This window comes from Mesocricetus auratus, unplaced genomic scaffold, assembly GCF_017639785.1.
Source record: "Mesocricetus auratus isolate SY011 unplaced genomic scaffold, BCM_Maur_2.0 Super-Scaffold_100676, whole genome shotgun sequence".
Taxonomy (NCBI): Eukaryota; Metazoa; Chordata; class Mammalia; order Rodentia; family Cricetidae; genus Mesocricetus; species Mesocricetus auratus.
The window spans coordinates 18,833,904-18,851,101 of NW_024429266.1; the positions used below are offsets into that span (position 1 = coordinate 18,833,904).

The 17,198-nt window shown below is 38.2% G+C and overlaps 2 protein-coding genes across 2 annotated transcripts; one reads left to right on the forward strand and one right to left on the reverse strand.

The window, feature by feature from the left end:
* Positions 1-402: 402 nt before the first annotated feature.
* LOC101823039 (olfactory receptor 6K3-like) lies at positions 403-1,350 on the reverse strand. Its single transcript, XM_005078181.1, has one exon. The coding sequence runs from the start codon at positions 1,348-1,350 to the stop codon at positions 403-405; it is 948 nt and encodes a 315-aa protein (XP_005078238.1).
* An 11,627-nt stretch (positions 1,351-12,977) lies between these two features.
* LOC101841106 (olfactory receptor 6K6) lies at positions 12,978-13,943 on the forward strand. The gene has a single exon (XM_005078245.3). It carries the CDS (start codon positions 12,987-12,989, stop codon positions 13,941-13,943), a length of 957 nt encoding a protein of 318 aa, XP_005078302.1. The 5' UTR covers positions 12,978-12,986.
* Positions 13,944-17,198: the final 3,255 nt, after the last annotated feature.

The window sequence follows — 17,198 nt, forward strand, 5'->3', positions numbered from 1 at the left end:
TAAAAAATTAACAAGATTCCTTTGAATTCACAAAGTTAGTATGCAGTACCATTTAAGCATAAATTTTGATATTTACAGATATTATTCTAAGTACTATATTTTACAATCTGTGTTTGTTATTAATGCATATCTAATACATTTAATAATTGTGTATAAAATTAAGATTTACAAAATATGTTACTGGCTATATATTCATATTTCCTTTGTATATTTCCCCCTTCTTTGTAATCTAGACAACTACTTGCTATCTGGCTTAAATATGTTTAAACAGAATAAATAAAGGAAGATCTGCAATAAAGACATGAAGAATATCAGTGTACCAATGAATGAGTCATGTGCTAATTTGATGGTTTAGTATGGTGGTGTTAAATCTACAGAGAGAGGCATCTGTGTATGAGCAGACTAACTTGCAGTTGTAGACAGTATCTTCTGAGAACAGAGAAGTTTCTTAATTGCCATCTTCATGTCCTTATTTCTCAGACTATAGATGATAGGGTTGAAAAAGGGAGCAAGAACTGCAAACATCAGTGCAATCGCTGTGTCCAAAATTGGTGGGAAAGCAGCTGAGAAACGCAAGTACATGAGTGAGACACTGCCATAGAACATCAGGAAGACACCAAGATGGGCAGCGCAAGTAGAAAAGGCCTTCTGGCGGCCTTCACCAGAGGGAATCTTTAGAATCACTGTGATGATTCTGATGTAAGAGATGGCAATAACCAAGACAGAGAAGATGATGGCCATGGCGTGAACGACATCCTCAACCAGAATCATGGAGGTATCTGTACAGGCCAAACGCAACACAGGTTCAAAGTCACAGAAGATCTGATGAATTTGGTTGGGGCCACAAAAGGGAAGTGTGGAAATCCATGCAATCTCTGGGAGCAACACAAGAAAGCCAAAGATGCAGGAACCAGCAGAGAGCTGAGCACAGAGCCTGGGAGTCATGATAGTTGGGTACCGGAGAGGATTACAAATAGCAATGTATCTGTCAATAGCCATTGTGGTCAACAAAATACCTTCTGAATTTCCAAGTGAATGGAAGAAGTACATCTGCAGCAGGCAGCCAATCATGGAGATGGTCCTCTGCTTGCTGATGAGGTTGGAGAGCATCTTAGGAATGGTTGCAGTGGTATACCAGATCTCCAGAAATGAGAAAATGCTGATGAAATTATACATGGGGTTGTGAAGATGAGTATCCATCCTGACTGCAAAAAATACAATGAGATTCCCAATAACAATGAATGTGTAAATGAAGAACAAAGGAATGAAGAAGAGGAAACTGCCATTTTCAAACTGGGGAAATCCAGAGAAGAGGAATTCTGTTACAGAAGTGTTTCCGTTACTTCTCATTATAGCCTCAACAAAGTTGATCCTCACAGGTGGAAACACACAGCTCAATTCCTAGATTAAAGGCAAAAGGTCAGACATATTGGTTCATGCAAGAAATAAATGGAAAGCAAGATTTAGGAAAATAATGTATTTATCTCTGTTCTTGGATTAAGAAATAGATATCCACTTAGTACCAATGCTGTCTCTCAGATATCTATGCATTTGTTTCTAATAGTGATGAAAAAGATTATCTTCATAAAATTTGTGTCCTGATAAAGAATACAAATAGAAACTGGAGCATGGACATAGCTCATTGGTAGAACATTTTCACATTATGCCCAAGGCCCTGGATTCAATCCTCAGTACCACAAAACGAAAATAACACATCAAAAATCTAAAGTTTGCTGAGAAATAGCACACACGTTTAATCCTAGCGGTTGGAAGGCAGAAGCAGGTGAATCTCCTAGTTCAAGGCTAGCCTGGTCTACATAGTGTGTTCTAGGACAGTCAGGGCTACACAGAGAAGCCATGTCTCAAAAACAAAACAAAAACAAAAACAAAAAATTAAAGTGTGTAAGATACATTAGCTAAAAATTAGTATGAATGCAAATATAATTGTGTTTATATTAATTTCAATGTTATTTTGAGCCACGCATCAAAGAGCACCCTCCGAAGTATTTTCAAATCAGGTTAGATAAAGTATTTGGTTCTCTTACTGCCCATATAACCAGTGTGAAGATGCATCCTGCTCTATGCTTAGTTCAAGTTCCCAGAGTTTTGCTTTCATCATTCCTTAAAAGCAGCTTTGTATGTGGCTAGAGAAATGGAGTGGGTTTTCAGGCAGAATATGAGAGTGAAGTGCGTGTAGGAAACTTTCTAAAGGCAGACAAATCTAGGCAGTAGAAACTAATGAGCCTGGAAAGAAATGTTCAGTGAGAAATGTGGCAAATTTCAATCTGGACCCTAAAGTATCAGTCTATGAGAGACTACCTAAGTCTCCCTATTCAGACTCTGTATCTTGAACAAGACCATGTGTGGGTAAGATGATCAAAGCCAAATATGGGACTCCAGAGCAGTTCTTGCTGCCAGGTGTCTTGAATGTGCCATGGGTATTGAGCTGTGCCCCCTAGAAACAATGCCAAGGAATTCTTGAGCTGGGCTGGGAGTACTGACTATACAGTTCAGATGCTGTTGTGACTAACAAGTTAGCCACATATTTATTACTCAGCAGAAACCTGAAAATGAAGCATGTGGGTGACTTACACATTTGCTTTGTGGGTATCTTGACCATCAGATCAGTCCTTCCATAGCTCAGGAGGCCACCCTATCTGTACACAGCAAACTATACTCTCTGGGAACCTGTGGAAGTTCCCTGGGCTCCATGTAGTGATCATTAACTTTCACTGTTAAGTTGATTTAGAATTGTCATGGAAACAAACCTCTATTTGTGTCTGTAAAGGCAGTTCCAAAAAAGTTTAACTGAAGAGGGAAAGCTTACCCTGAATATGGGTGATGCTATCTCATGTTCGAGTATCCCAAGCTGAATACAAGGAGGTGAATTGAATTTTCATCTCTCTTTGCTTCCTGATTGTGGATATGGGAGTGGAGCCGAACTATAACAACTTTGTCAGGGAAGCCCTCATACAGGAGTACAGCTGATATACTGAGGAAGCCTTTCCCTGAAGCAAGGCTGAAAGCTGCTATGCTTACTGTGACCTGTGGTATTCCTTGGCTCCCAAGTGACAAAATACTTGTCTATCCAAGCTGTAACACTCAGTTTTCTTTGGCTCCTGAGTGTCATAATCCAACCCTGTCCATCACATCTGATCTGTTGAAAGGCGTACAGAGCACATACAGAAAATTAGGACATGTTGATTAGTATTATAGACACCAATCCTCCAGATTTTTAGAAACAGGTTTATTGAAAACTAAAAGTCTTGCAGCTCTGAAGATTTCAGTTTTTCGTTGATACAACACACATCCATGGATGTAGAAATGTATATATTATAATTTTATATTAGATAATTATTAATCCATATCATTCTTATGATCTTATTTTTATAGAAAATCCCTTCAAGTATAAACTGATACCTTCATGTTAGGAGTTACATTCAGCAATGAAAATTAATGAATTTCTGGTACACAGAACAATGTGAGTAAAGGTAAGGTGCAGAGAAAGAGAAGAAGGGAAAAACACAGTAATAGAAATATAAGCTTGCAAGGGTAAAACATGTTGGTGTTTTGGTTTTAAAGGACAAATTTAGAGAGTTCATGGAAAGGTTTCCAACAGTGAATATGTCCTATATCTTGATTTTCCACTTTGCATTTACCTTATCAGTACCATTGGGTGAACTCCACATGTGCAATTATCCCTCTGACTCTCAACTTCCATTTAATGCAAATTAAAGGGGAGAATTGGCTTTCTCCAGTTTCAACCTCTTCTTCATGGAATTTCATTGAATGACTAAGGGCTTTGCTGTTGATATTGTCATCTACGGTTGACAACTGCCACCCATCCAACTGAGGTCCTGGCGGTTTGGGGCAGCTTTCAGGGTAATAATGAGGTATGGTGTCAGGTGACCACGGTGGAAACAATGCAGCTCTTCTAACATATTGTAGCACTTTACAGTTTTCGAGATTTTCAGATTCTGTCCGGGACTTTGCCAGTGGGTCTTGGTATAAGCAGATTCTGCAGAACACTGCTATAACAATGCTAGTTGTACATGGGGAAGTTGTAGCAGAAGCAAACAGTGTTCTTACAGGATGGGAACAAATTGTTCATATAAATATCTTGTGATATCTCTGCTGTGCTTACCTGATCAATTAAGCCAAAGAGAGAAGGTGATAAAAGCTTGGACATTTTGTCTGGCAGTTGATGATTTTAGATGTCCTGAATGAAGCAATCTCATCTTTGTACTCCATGTGCATGCTTCACCTGGCTCACCAGTCCCTGAATTTACCCAAGGAAAACATATGACCAAATTCTGCTCTCTTGCTCCTAAAACCCCCTGCCACTTCTTATGTATTTGAAGATAGTTAGAAGATCCCACCCGTATCTATACAGATATCTGGATATCTCTATGTTCAAAACAAAATACAATTGGGTTTGAAGTTATCATTGCTGTGCTCCTAAGGTTGACTGGAAATCCAAAGTAAAATTAATATAGCTAACAGGGAAATAAAATTTAAAAGAGAACTGTTTAGGGGAACAAGGCTGCCCTACAACTTATGGGTCACAGCTCTCATTGTGACCACTCATAAGACTGTTGACAAGCCAGGGGCTGGCATATTTCAATTCCATTTTGTGGGTACGACAATTAGATAGAAATAAGCTCTATCCCTATGATGCTTTCTGTTACCATACAGATGCTTGGAAGAGAGTGAGGCCTCCCTGCTGACCAGGGAAACCCAACCAAGGGGAAGGATGCATGTGACATCTTAGACACTTAACTAGCCTGACCTGCAGAGCAGACTGATGTGTGACTGACCACATACTGATATACACATACAGGTTTGCATCACCAGAAGTTTTCAAATTAGCAGGGAATGCCGTGGCATTTTCTTGGATCCTGATTTCAATCAGAAAACTCTGATGATGTCATAATAGAGGGAAAAAGCATGACAGTAAAGAATATCAATTATTATGACATACTACATAAGCAAATGATATTATCGGTGACTTCTGTTTTACACATGCTTTTCTTCCCAAAGACAAATCCTAATCCCCAATATTATTCAATTAATGGAAGGAACACTAGCTAAGTGCTCCTTTACCTGCTTAGAAGTTTTATCTTCATGACAGATGACCCACTTACATCTCAGCAACACATGAATTCTTCTCTTACCTCCACCTGGAACAATGAGGTCCCTTCTCTTCCTTGGACTTATCCAATCACAATCTGTCTACTTTATCAAGAAAGACTGTTAGACCTATTACAAAAGCCTTCTCAGTGAGATTTATCTACTGCAGTATTTCCCTCTAGTAGTTAGGGAAATATACTTGATTTCCCCATGGCTTTAATTAATGGAAAGCTCCTTTGATATTTTCTGATGAGTTTCCCTAGTGTCAGACATTCCAAAGAGTCTCAATGTAGTATACAGCTTTCCACTGATATATACGTATATACTATATAAATAAAATTTCTGTATTATTATAATAAATATTACTTATATATTATGTAAAATTTATTATTTCTGTATTATAATTATAGAAATATATTAGTAAGAATAGCTATCAATAGAATTGGGGGCTAGAATTTTTAGTGGTCAAATGTGTCAAAAGTACTTAAATGTTTCCAATATTTGAATAAAGTTGCTGATAAACAATACTTTGAAAATGTTTACTTTGTTAAAATTTTTCCTTAATCACCAATTCTGAATTGAGACTACTGTCTCCTATTTTAGTCCACACCCACTTAAGTAAGAACCTTTGAAAGTTATAGTGTGGATTTCTGCATACTGTGAGAATGACAGAAATCTATACATTTCAAAAGCAGCAAAATATAATCTCTTCCTATATCTAATGTACGTGAAAGGCGGATTGACACCTCTTCCTATCAAAGGATGAAAGCTCCCTTCTCCTGTAAGTCCCCTTGATTTAGACTGGCCAGTGTGGTAGAAAAGTGAGTCTGTGCCACCTCTCAGACAAGCTCTCCAGAGACCTTGCACACTTATAGACTGCTGCCCTTCCTAGTCACTGCATAAACAAACTCAACTGGCCTATTACAAGTGAAAGACCACAGATATGAGAGTGCTTGAGGAAGGTGAGAGTAAACAACTGATTGACACAGAAAGCATGGATACAATGATCAAGGACTAGAAAATCACCTGTTTGGTTCTAATCCAACTCGCCAGGATATAAAATTAAGAGATTTTCTTTTTGTTTTAAGTCACCAATCTTGAAAGATGATTAGCTCCATAGCAAAAGATACCTGGTTAGATCTCTGAAACCATCCCTTTTACTTGAACTTTTAAAATAACACACTCTGCATGTTATTTTAAATATATAAATATGTGTTAAACATGTATCTATAACATGTAAGCATATATCTATATGCTAACATCCTTATTACATCAGGGGTATCATTTTTACTCTTATTTATTATTTATTCTTTTTCAGAATTTCATATATGAATAACTGATCATATTTACCTGATAGCCCCAAGTTTATTCATATCCAATCCTAATTTCATGCAGCTGTTGCTTTCTTCTTCCTCTTTTTCCTTTTCTTCTTCCTTTTCTGCTTCCTCTTCTAATTATTCCTTTTTCCTTTTTCCTCCTTTTTTTGTTAGTTCACTAGGTCAAATTACGGCTGACCCTAACATAAGACTATGTGGCTGTAGATTGAAGCAGGCAAAGCCTACCAGTCATCACATTGTCAAAGAAAATGATCCTCCCTCCCCCATGAGCTACCAATGTCTCATAGTTCCTCAGCAAAGTATGAGGCCTAAAAGCACCTCCCCTCATCTACTCAGGAATTTGAGTTAGCTTGTTCTTGTTCTGGTCTTATGTAGGCAAGCATGGCTGCTGTAAGTTCATTAGTGAAGAAGTCAAAAGGTAACATTTTATAGTACTCTTTCCTATTCTCTGACCTAGTCAGGGATACTAGCCTAAGAATATCATTTCTTGCTAAATCTATTCTTTGCTGCCATAGATATACCAGATTGAACCTAGTGCCTGACATTAGGCACTCATTATGTTAACCCACTTTCATTTCATGACTCTTCCTGTGCCTCATCTGCACACATTAGCACTTGGTTCATATGGTTCATGCAGTTGTTTTCAGACTAAGAGCACTGGAAAAAATGGTTCATCTTACCAAATTTTCCTGGCTTATTCAACAAGTCTTTAATTTTGAAACCATTTATTCAAACAACACTTCTTGGTCTACTACTTCTATTAATTCTTTTGAATTTATTACTAGTTATTCTAGAAATGATTATACCATTTGAATATCATACTGGCATGGCCAAAGAGTTTGTATCTCTTTCACTAAATTTAAGTTACTGTATTAAAAAAAAGGATATCCTTTATGGTCAATAAGTTTAGTTCTTTCAAAAGTTTAAAAAGGAAACTGTTGTATTTCAGGCCATAGATTATCATTAGAGACCCAATTTAATTTTATTTGCAAATTTAGGAGAAAACTGTATTACTTTATGGTGACATCAGCTTAAAAAATATTTTAGGGGTCAGGAATACCACTCAATGACAGAGCACTTGTCTTGTGTGTGTGAGACTTAGGGTTTGAATCCCAAGATTGCAAAAATAAGAAAAGGTGTTTCTAGTGAAATAAAAGAGAAAAAGGACAAAAGATGAAATGCCACATAGGGAGCATGAAATTTTTAAAATAATTTTTCACTTGATATAAACAATAGGTAGGCATAAGCCCTTTTGTCTAAACTATGATTAGAATTTCTCTTTATTGGAAGCAATAATCAATCAAACCCCATATTTTTCCTCTTATTGAGAATAGGCTTTTTTCTCACATTGTTAATTGTTCTTTATTTCTGCGAATTAATACATGTAAACAATGAAATATGATGACATCCATCTTCTCCTCCTCTCAACTCCTTGTAGTCCCACTTGTTTTCTGCTGCACTTGACAATAAAACTTCATGAAAGAGTTGTTTATTTATGAGGCTTACACTCCATGTACAAATAACAGCCATCAACTGTCAAGGGTGCTCAAATCTTCTCCTTTTCCTTTTCTCAGTGGAGTAGTTTGCTTCATCTGTACGACACCTGCATCTCTATCTCTGTTTTTTTCCCTCTTACTTCCATGAACTTACATACACTTCAACTAGGGGTGAGGCCCTGAGAGATTTTCCTATCTATGTTGGAACGCCAACTGTTGCTGGACTTGTCTAGGTTTTTTTTATGCAGCCTTGTTGTTGAGATTTTATTGGTGCAGCCTTCCTGTCATAGCTAAAAGACACAATCTAACATCTTCATAGTCTTCTGGCTGCACTTTATCATATTTATGCTAGTCAAATTTCATAAAGGTCTTTTTTGAAATTACGCAGGTTTAATTTCATGGAGTGTTTCCTCCACACTTACTGAACAGTTAATATTCACTCAGTTAATATGAATTGAACTTTAAGAATAACCAAATTTATCTGTAATTTATACCTGCAAGAAAAGGGAAAGTCGGTTTTCTCCAGTGGAACAATACTGTCCATATATACCATAGAACAGATTTCATGTTCAGGAGTCGATGACCAACAAATAATGGACCACACAGTTTTTAGTGTGTGCTTTGATTTGATTAGTTTGTGGTTTTGTTTTTTGGGTGATGTATTTTGTTTTCTAGTTTTTTTGGTGTTTGGTTGTTTGTGGTAGTTTGACTCTAAGTGGCTCCCAGATGCTCAGACAGGTGTGAACTTGTTGGAGTAGATGTGACCTTGTTGGAGGAATCATGTCACTGTGGGGGGCAGGCTTTGAGGTCATCTTTGCTCCAGCACTCAAAGTAGAGTCAGCAGTCCACTTCTGTTACCTGCAGATTAAAATGTAGGACTCTCAGATCTTTCTCCAGCACCACGTCTGCCTGCATGCTGCCATGCCCCACCATGATGATAATGGACTGGACTTCTGAACTGTAACCCACTGCAGTTAAGTGTTTGCTGTGGTCGTGGTGTCTCTTCACAGCAATAGAAACTCTAAGACATTGTTGTACAGGATTTTTGTCTTGTTTTGATTTTTGTTTTAGAAAGAACTTAAAGTTGAATAGGTAGGGAGGAAGAAAGGGTCTGACATACTTGAAGGAGGGGGAAGATCATGATCAAAATATACTTAAATTTAAAAAATATATCTAAAAATCAAAAACTGCAAGCTGTAACATACATGTAGAGGGTCTAGCTCTGTCCCATGCAGGCTTCCAGGTTGTTAGTTCAGGCTCTATGAGTTCAAATGAGTCAGATTGGTTTTCTGTGGCTTTTCTTGTGATATCCTTGAGCTCTCTGGTTCTTACAATCCTTTCTTCTTCTCTTATGCAGGCTTCTCCAAGCTCAGCCTAATGTTTGGCCGTGGTTCTCTGCATCTGTTTTAATCCATTACTGGAGGAAGGCTGTCTGATGACAATTGGGGTAGTTGCCAATCTGATCACAGGAGATGAGCAGTTCAGGCAATATATCCATTATTGCTAGGAGTCTTAGCTGGGCTCATTCTTGTAGATTCCTGGGAGTTTCCCTTGCATAAGGTTTCTACCTGACCCAGAAATGCACCCCCTTTCCATTGGTCTATTTGTGAGACCTCCAAAAATGGGAGCAGGTGCTGGCCCTAACATATTGAATGGTTCTTGGGAACCTAATTCTTATGCTGGGTTACCTTGCCCAACCTTAATCCTAGGGGAGGTACTTAGTCTTATCACAACTATATGCTATGCTTTGTTGATACTCATTGGAGGCCTGTCGCTTTCTGAACAGAAACAGAAAAGGAGTTGATGAGGGGGTGATCAGACAGTATGTGGGGGGAAGGAACGGGAGGAGAGGAAGGAGGAAAACTGCAGTTGAGATGGAAAATGAATAAACAAAAGCAAAAAACCAACCAAGCAAAAAATAATAACCAAAGTTATAAATTAGTATCAATTTATCTAGAATGTGCATTTTGAAAATTTTAACACATATATGTATATATGTGATGAAGGAAATAGAGATGGATATGAAACTGAGAGGAAAGCTATGTTTTCTGAATGGGTCTACTTTAAAGTATGTTGTAAATTATTTGTCTCCTCCATTTACTGGTGCTCCTGAATGATAGACTTTGTGGTCACAGGTGAATCTACGGGAATGGCCCCGGGGGGGAATCACTCATTACCATGTGACACTTTCCCCTTAATTTGTCCCTTAGAGGGGAAGCTCAGGATGCTTTCTTTAGATACTGCAACATCTAAAGTGTAACTCCCAAGAAAGACTATCTTTCCATTGTATGTAGTCCCCCAAGAGATGTTTAGATGCATCTATACACTCACCAGGGTCTATAGAAGTGACCCTGACTGCAGAGAGTCTAAGGAGTGCTTTGTGGTCTCAGACAGGGTAAGTTGTGCCGACCACTACTGAAATTTAACATTCAATGAGACTTTTGCTATTTACCTGCTCCTTCCTGCATTCCCTCTACTCTTAAGAAGCCAGCTGTTTCTTCACAGAGTAAAAGTCTGTGTTTTTGAAGATTCATTGCATTAGTAAAAAAATTCAGTTATGATACATGAAATGCAAAAAAATTTCGAGAAGGAATAGAGGTCAGGGAGCTTATGAAGATGTTAATATCTAAAGTCAATTAACTCAAATAATTATAGCCTTTTAGGGAGTCAAAGATCAAAGTAATGTTTCTGTTTAATCACTAAGCACTAAATCGGGTCTCTTTACTGTGCAAATCATATTTGTAGGGTGACCTCTTTATATTCTGCTAGCTATCTGTAATTCTACAAATCATTTTACATCCTTTACTGTTTTAGAAGCAAGAATGCTTTTGTTGGCTTTTCTATAGTTCTTGAACCTTTAGGAGGATATCAGAGAATCTTGATTGTCAGGTGAACAAATGTGTCAATGACAAGTAACGAGACAGCCTACTCATGCGAGGAACCCAAAGTGATGGTGTTGTTGGACTTCTCTGAGATGCTTGCCACTGGATTTCTTTATCCATTTTCATCGCTCTGACATCTCCTGTTCTGTATATCCTGTGCATCATTCTGCTGATGAGAAATTACACACAAAGGCAGGACAGAGAAATGAATGCTTTATTCAGAGGGTGCCTCCAGGAGCTCACAACTTTCCACAGCCTCTAGTTGTTCACATCTTTCCGCCTTGCAGGCTCTGCTCTTCAACTGAGCACCACTGTTTATTCATTTCAAAGCTTGCTTCTATTTTTTTCCTCCCTCAAAGTGTGGCACATAGAACCAGAAGCATCTACTGTGAACTACTTTTCCTAATCTGCCATACATTTAATTTAATTTACTTTTGTTCTCCGGAAGAAACCACATGAACTCTGTCACCCTAAAACCAGGATAGATGTAAAGATAAATATAAAGACTATTAAGTAGAAGGTAATGGACTTCTAGGACAATCTTGAATTTCAAATTACTGCTTTGAATCTTTGCTATATTAATTTGAAACAGTTATTTCCCTTAATTTGTTCCCAGCTTCTCTATTGTGCAGCATTAACTATTAATCTGCCATATGTATATAATGTATATAATGTATATAATGTATATAATGTATATAATGTATATAAAGCAAATGTTTGTAACTAGAATTATTATCATTACACAAGAATTAATTAACGGCATCATTTCATTTCTTATGTGATTCCTATTAAGGAGGTTTTAGTTTATTTGAGGGAAACATTGCTAAAATGTGAATATTTGAAATGCAACAAAAGTTGGACTAGATGTAAAAAAGAGAACATTGAAGTGAGGTTAGAAGAGAGAATTTTGTTCTGGCAGTGGGAATCATGAAGGTTTGCATCAACATGGGGACATTGGCACATAAATTTTTGATAATAGATAGTAGACCCAGAAAATTAAAAAAAAGAAGTTGCCAAAAATAAACAATAAGAAAATGGTGTCGATTTTTAAGGAACTATTGATTTTCAGGATAGATGGTTCCAATTTTGTTTGGAACTACATTAGAGATGACAATGATTATGAAGCTGATAATCCTGAGTTCTACCTTAAATGTTTTAAAAAGGAAAGAAAAGGCAAAGGTCACATTAGGGAAACTCATCTGCAGAATGACTCCTTAGATACTGAGGTAGTCAAGGAGACAGAGTGTGTATACAGACTTCACTAATTCTAATCAGCCTTGCAAGAAATTTGATGGTCTAATATCCCAACAAGTAAATGCTAAAGTAGTTTGCTGCAGCTAATTTTTAGGAGCTCCTCCTCAAGACAGCCATTGCCATGATAGGTATGATTGTTAAAATTAAGAATGATCTCTTTACTTCCTCTCTTAGACATAGAATTAGTGGGGAGGGATACATGGTGATGGGGAGTAGCTATATGTTTGTCCAGAAATGACTAATTAGATACAAGGTAATTCCAGAGAGCTTCTTAATTTGAGCAATTGTCATATTAACCATGGAGATGGAAGGAAGAAAAGCTGCAGAGAAAGCAGAGACTGTGAGGACAAGGCTGCGCAATTACTACCCGATGAACAACAGACATTCTAGTCTAAAGCAAAGAAACCAAAAACCCAGAAACTGTTATTCCAGTCAGGCTCAGATCAGTATTGGTGGAGGGAAAAGTAAAAAAAAAAGTAATTAAATTATTGTCCAAAGTGTTCCTGATACTTTCTTCATGCTTTACTTAATCCCCCTCAAAGAATAGGAAAATGAAATATTTGAAAATCAAAGTGCAATTTTTTGAGTCTAGTCATACAGGGGTTGAGGGTAAATGGGGGTAACCCCCAAAATGGATGGATCCCCAGAAAATATTTTCTGAGACTAAACTTCTGTGTTATTAATTTTTCTTCACATAAATCCATGACAGTGAAAGAAAAGTAACTTAGAGATTAGACTGTCTTATAAATGTTTCAACTGCTTCAGGTGTTCTAACTGATATTTTAGGGTCTCATTTTCAACATGAGTAACTGAATATAGAAAAGAATCTATGTCCAAGCAACACTGCAATTCCTGGAAGTTCTGTATGTCTTTTCTTACCTTCACAGATGACCCAGTTGGTGACCAACCTGAACCAAACTATGGTGATTGAGTTTGTCTTCTCTGTATTCCCACCCCTGTATGAAGGTGGTCTCCTGTTTTTCATTCTCTTGCTTCTTGTGTATACATTCATCGTTTCAGGGAACCTAGTTATTTTTGTTGTTGTCCAGCTGGACATGGTCCTGCACACACCCATGTACTACTTCATCAGTGTGTTGTCCTTCCTGGAGATCTGGTATACCACAACTACCATTCCCAAGATGCTCTCCAGCCTAGTCAGTGAGAAGAAGACCATCTCCCTAGTGGGCTGCCTCATGCAGATGTACTTTTTCCATTCATTGGGTATCACAGAAGGCTGTGTCCTGACGGCAATGTCCATTGACAGGTACTTAGCTATCTGCTATCCTCTCCGTTACCCAACCATCATGACTTCCAGACTTTGTATCCAACTAACAGCTGGGTCCTGCTTCTGTGGCTTCCTTCTGGTACTTCCTGAGATTGCATGGATTGCCACTCTGCCTTTCTGTGGCTCCAACAAGATTCATCAGATCTTCTGTGATTTCACACCTGTGCTCAGTTTGGCCTGTACAGACACATCTCTGGTGGTCATTGTGGATGCCATCCATGCAGTAGAGATTCTGGCCTCCTTCTTTGTAATTGCCTTGTCCTATATCCGGATTATCGTGGTGATTTTGGGGATGCCCTCAGCAGAAGGGAGGCACAAGGCTTTCTCTACTTGTGCTGCCCACCTTACTGTTTTCTTGCTGTTTTTCGGCAGTGTGGCTGTCATGTATTTGAGATTCTCTGCCACCTACTCTGTCTTCTGGGACACTGTAATTGCTGTCACGTTTGTTATCCTTGCTCCGTTTCTCAACCCCATCATTTATAGTCTACGAAACAAGGAAATGAAAGATGCTATTGGGAGGCTCTTTCAGCAGAAGAGAAATGGCCGGGCTCAGAAATAGATCTCCATTCCCGATATGAAAACCCTCACTGTTGCCTTTTTGGGCCTCAGATGTTGCTCTACTGCTGCAGATACTTGTTCTCCTACCATTAACAGGCATGATGAACTGTGCCTCTAGGTCACTGTGGCCCTTGTTTGCAGAGCGTCTACCAGAATCATGACAGCTGAAACAGTATATGTGGATACTCCTGCTTTAAGCACAAGTTAATATACCACGACATACTACAGTAATGTAGTTCCTTCACTTCTCTTCTGTGACTGCATGTGTTGATGAGGACAATCATTAGGGAATGAGACACATACCATACAAAATAGTTCTGGAAAATGCTGAGTTTGACATTCTCTCTTGCTTTTCCAGCAGTAGATTCCCTTGTCATCCATCATTGCTCAAGTACTGTTTCCTGACACAAAAGACAAATTTTCTCCACTTTCAGCTCATATAATTCAATTAGGTACACACTCAGTTCAGTAAAAAATGGACCAGCTGTTTCTAATCTAAATTTTAACTTAAAAATAAAAAAATTTAATAATAAAAAATAAAAAATGGACTAGCTACTATGTGTTTGTTATAGGATGCCAGGCTCAAAGGGGTTTCATAAGAGTAACGTGGGTAGACCATTATGTTTCCTGTTAACATTTAAAATATTTTCTTACATATAAACTGCCTTACAATTTAAACATCCTTAAATATACTTGTCAGAATCTTCATTATTTAAAGATTGATAAATAAAATTTGGAAGTAAAGTTCAAACTTGTTCCATGAGTTTCTGATTTTTAGCTAAGTAGTTTATAACAACTGCTTTAAATCATTTATTTATTTTTATGCATCTGTGTGTGTGTGTGTGTGTGTGTGTGTGTGTGTGTGTGTGTGTGTGCACATGTGGGCAGGTATGGTCTAACCCTAAAATGAGATTTATATCTTCCTGCGTCAGTGTCCCCCAGTATGTAAGTGTTGTTTGTTTGTAATACTACTGATATTTCATTCATTTTAGTTCAAATTAATTTTGTATTTGAGAATTTTATACATGAATATGGTATATATATTTCTGCCCCTCCCTCCCCTCTTTCAACACCTCCTGTGTCACCCCCACTTACTCTGAAATTCTTGACCTCTTCCTTCTTTTACACACACACACAAACATACAAGTGTATGTACACACACACACAAACTAGTGAGTCAATTTTTTTCCTTTTTTATTTAAGTTAGAAACAAGTTTGTTTCACATGTCAATCCCAGATTCCTCCCCTTCCCCTCCTCCCCATCACTTCCCACCAGGCCCCCCAGGCCCCCACCTAATCTCCACTCTGATCCCCAGGTAGAGTGAGGCCGTCCATGGTGGATCTCCAGAGTCTTTCTTGTCACCCAGGGTAGGGTCTAGGCCCTCCTTCAAGATTCCAGGCTGAGAGAGCATCCCTCATTGTGGGATGGGCACTCAAAGTCTATTTGTATGCCAGGGATAAATACTACCCAAGGCCCTGTAGATTACCTAGGCCTCTTCACCGACACCCACATTCAGGAGGTCTGGGCCAGTCCCATACTTTCCACACAGACATCAATCTGGGGTCAAAGCACTCCCCCTTGTTCAGGTCAACTGTTTCTGTGGGTTAAACCAGCCCAACCTTAACTCCTTTGCCCATCATTTCTCCCTTTCTGACATTGGATTCCAGGAGTTCAGTTCAGTGTTTATCTGTGGGTATTTGCCTCTGCTTTCATCAGTCACTGGATGAAGGTTCCATTTCTCAGACTCTTTGGCAGTGAGATTGTAAACTGGCACTCCCCTGATACATGTCTAAAATCCATATATGAGTGAGTACATACCATGTTCTCTTTTTGTGACTGGGTTACCACACTCAGGTTGGTTTCTTCAAGTGTTATCCATTTGCCTGCAAATTTCAAGATTCCGTTGTTTTTTTTTTCCCCGCCGAATAGTACTCCATTGTGTAAATATATCACATTTTCTCTATCCACTCTTCAGTTGAGGGGCATCTAGGTTGCTTCCAGGTTCTGGCTATTGCAAATAATGCTGCTATGAACATAATGGAACAAACGTCCTTGTATGAATGTGCATCGTTTGGGTATATGCCTAAGAGTAGAATTGCTGGGTCTTGTGGTAGACTGATTCCCATTTTCCTGAGGAATCTCCATATTGATTTCCAAAGTGGGTGTATGAGTAAGTACTCCCACCAGCAGTGAAGGAGTGTTCCCCTTTCTCCACACCCTCTCCAGCATAAACTGTCATTGGAGTTTTTTATTTTAGCCATTCTGACAGGAGTGAGATAGTATCTCAGAGTTGCTTTGATTTGAATTTCCCTAGTGTGTCAATTTAGTGTTGCTTTTATGTATATGGCTTTAGAATTGACCACTTGGAATTGAATAACCTATCATGATACTTGTCCTTGAGAAAAAACTTATTACTATTTCCTTCTCCAGCAGCCATTAATTGTGTGAAACTCTTCACAAAGCAGCTGGGACTTATAAGATTTCCCACATCCACAGTGGTTTGTCTTATTTACAAAACCTTCTTGATGAGATCTGATGGAAGCAGCTTCACTGTCATGTCCAGGAAACACTATGTCTTGTTAAGAGTGCAATTTCTGTGGCTCTTACAATAATTCTGTTTTTTCTATAATGAACTTCATCTTCTGAAAAATGAAGCTTTTGTCATGAAATATGTGAGCTAAACATATCTGAGACTCTAAGCATAAGCATTTAAAATGCACTTAGAGTTTATCATGCCAAACATGCCATTTTAACACCTTGTTTAAAAAAATGAGAAAAATAAGAAAAAGTGGAAAGAAAATTCTGATATTATTGATGACAGCATTTCCACACCACTAGATGGCCTCTTGCTCCTTTAAGATTGTTGGTAACTGTTTCCAGCTTTGTTTTTCTCCTCATAGGAGCTAGGCAAAGTCATTTTTCTGGAGATTTTACTTTATTCCTAAAACTCCTGGAGTATTTTTGTAAGAAGAAAGCAGAATAGCCTGAAAAAGACACCAAAACGTAGAAAATTTATGATGGGCAATTATAAGATTAAGGACAGAGAATGGAGGAGCAAACCAAAGCTGCAAAATAGTGCTAATTATGAGTTTTCTGACAGGATTTCTCTGTAGCTTTTTCTTCAGAGCCTGTTCTGGAACTCGGTTAGTAGATCAGGCTGGTCTTGAATTCACAGACATCTGCCTGCCTCTACTTCCTGACTACTGGCATTATGAAAGTGAGTTATTATGATGGCATGACATTTTAATGGAACAT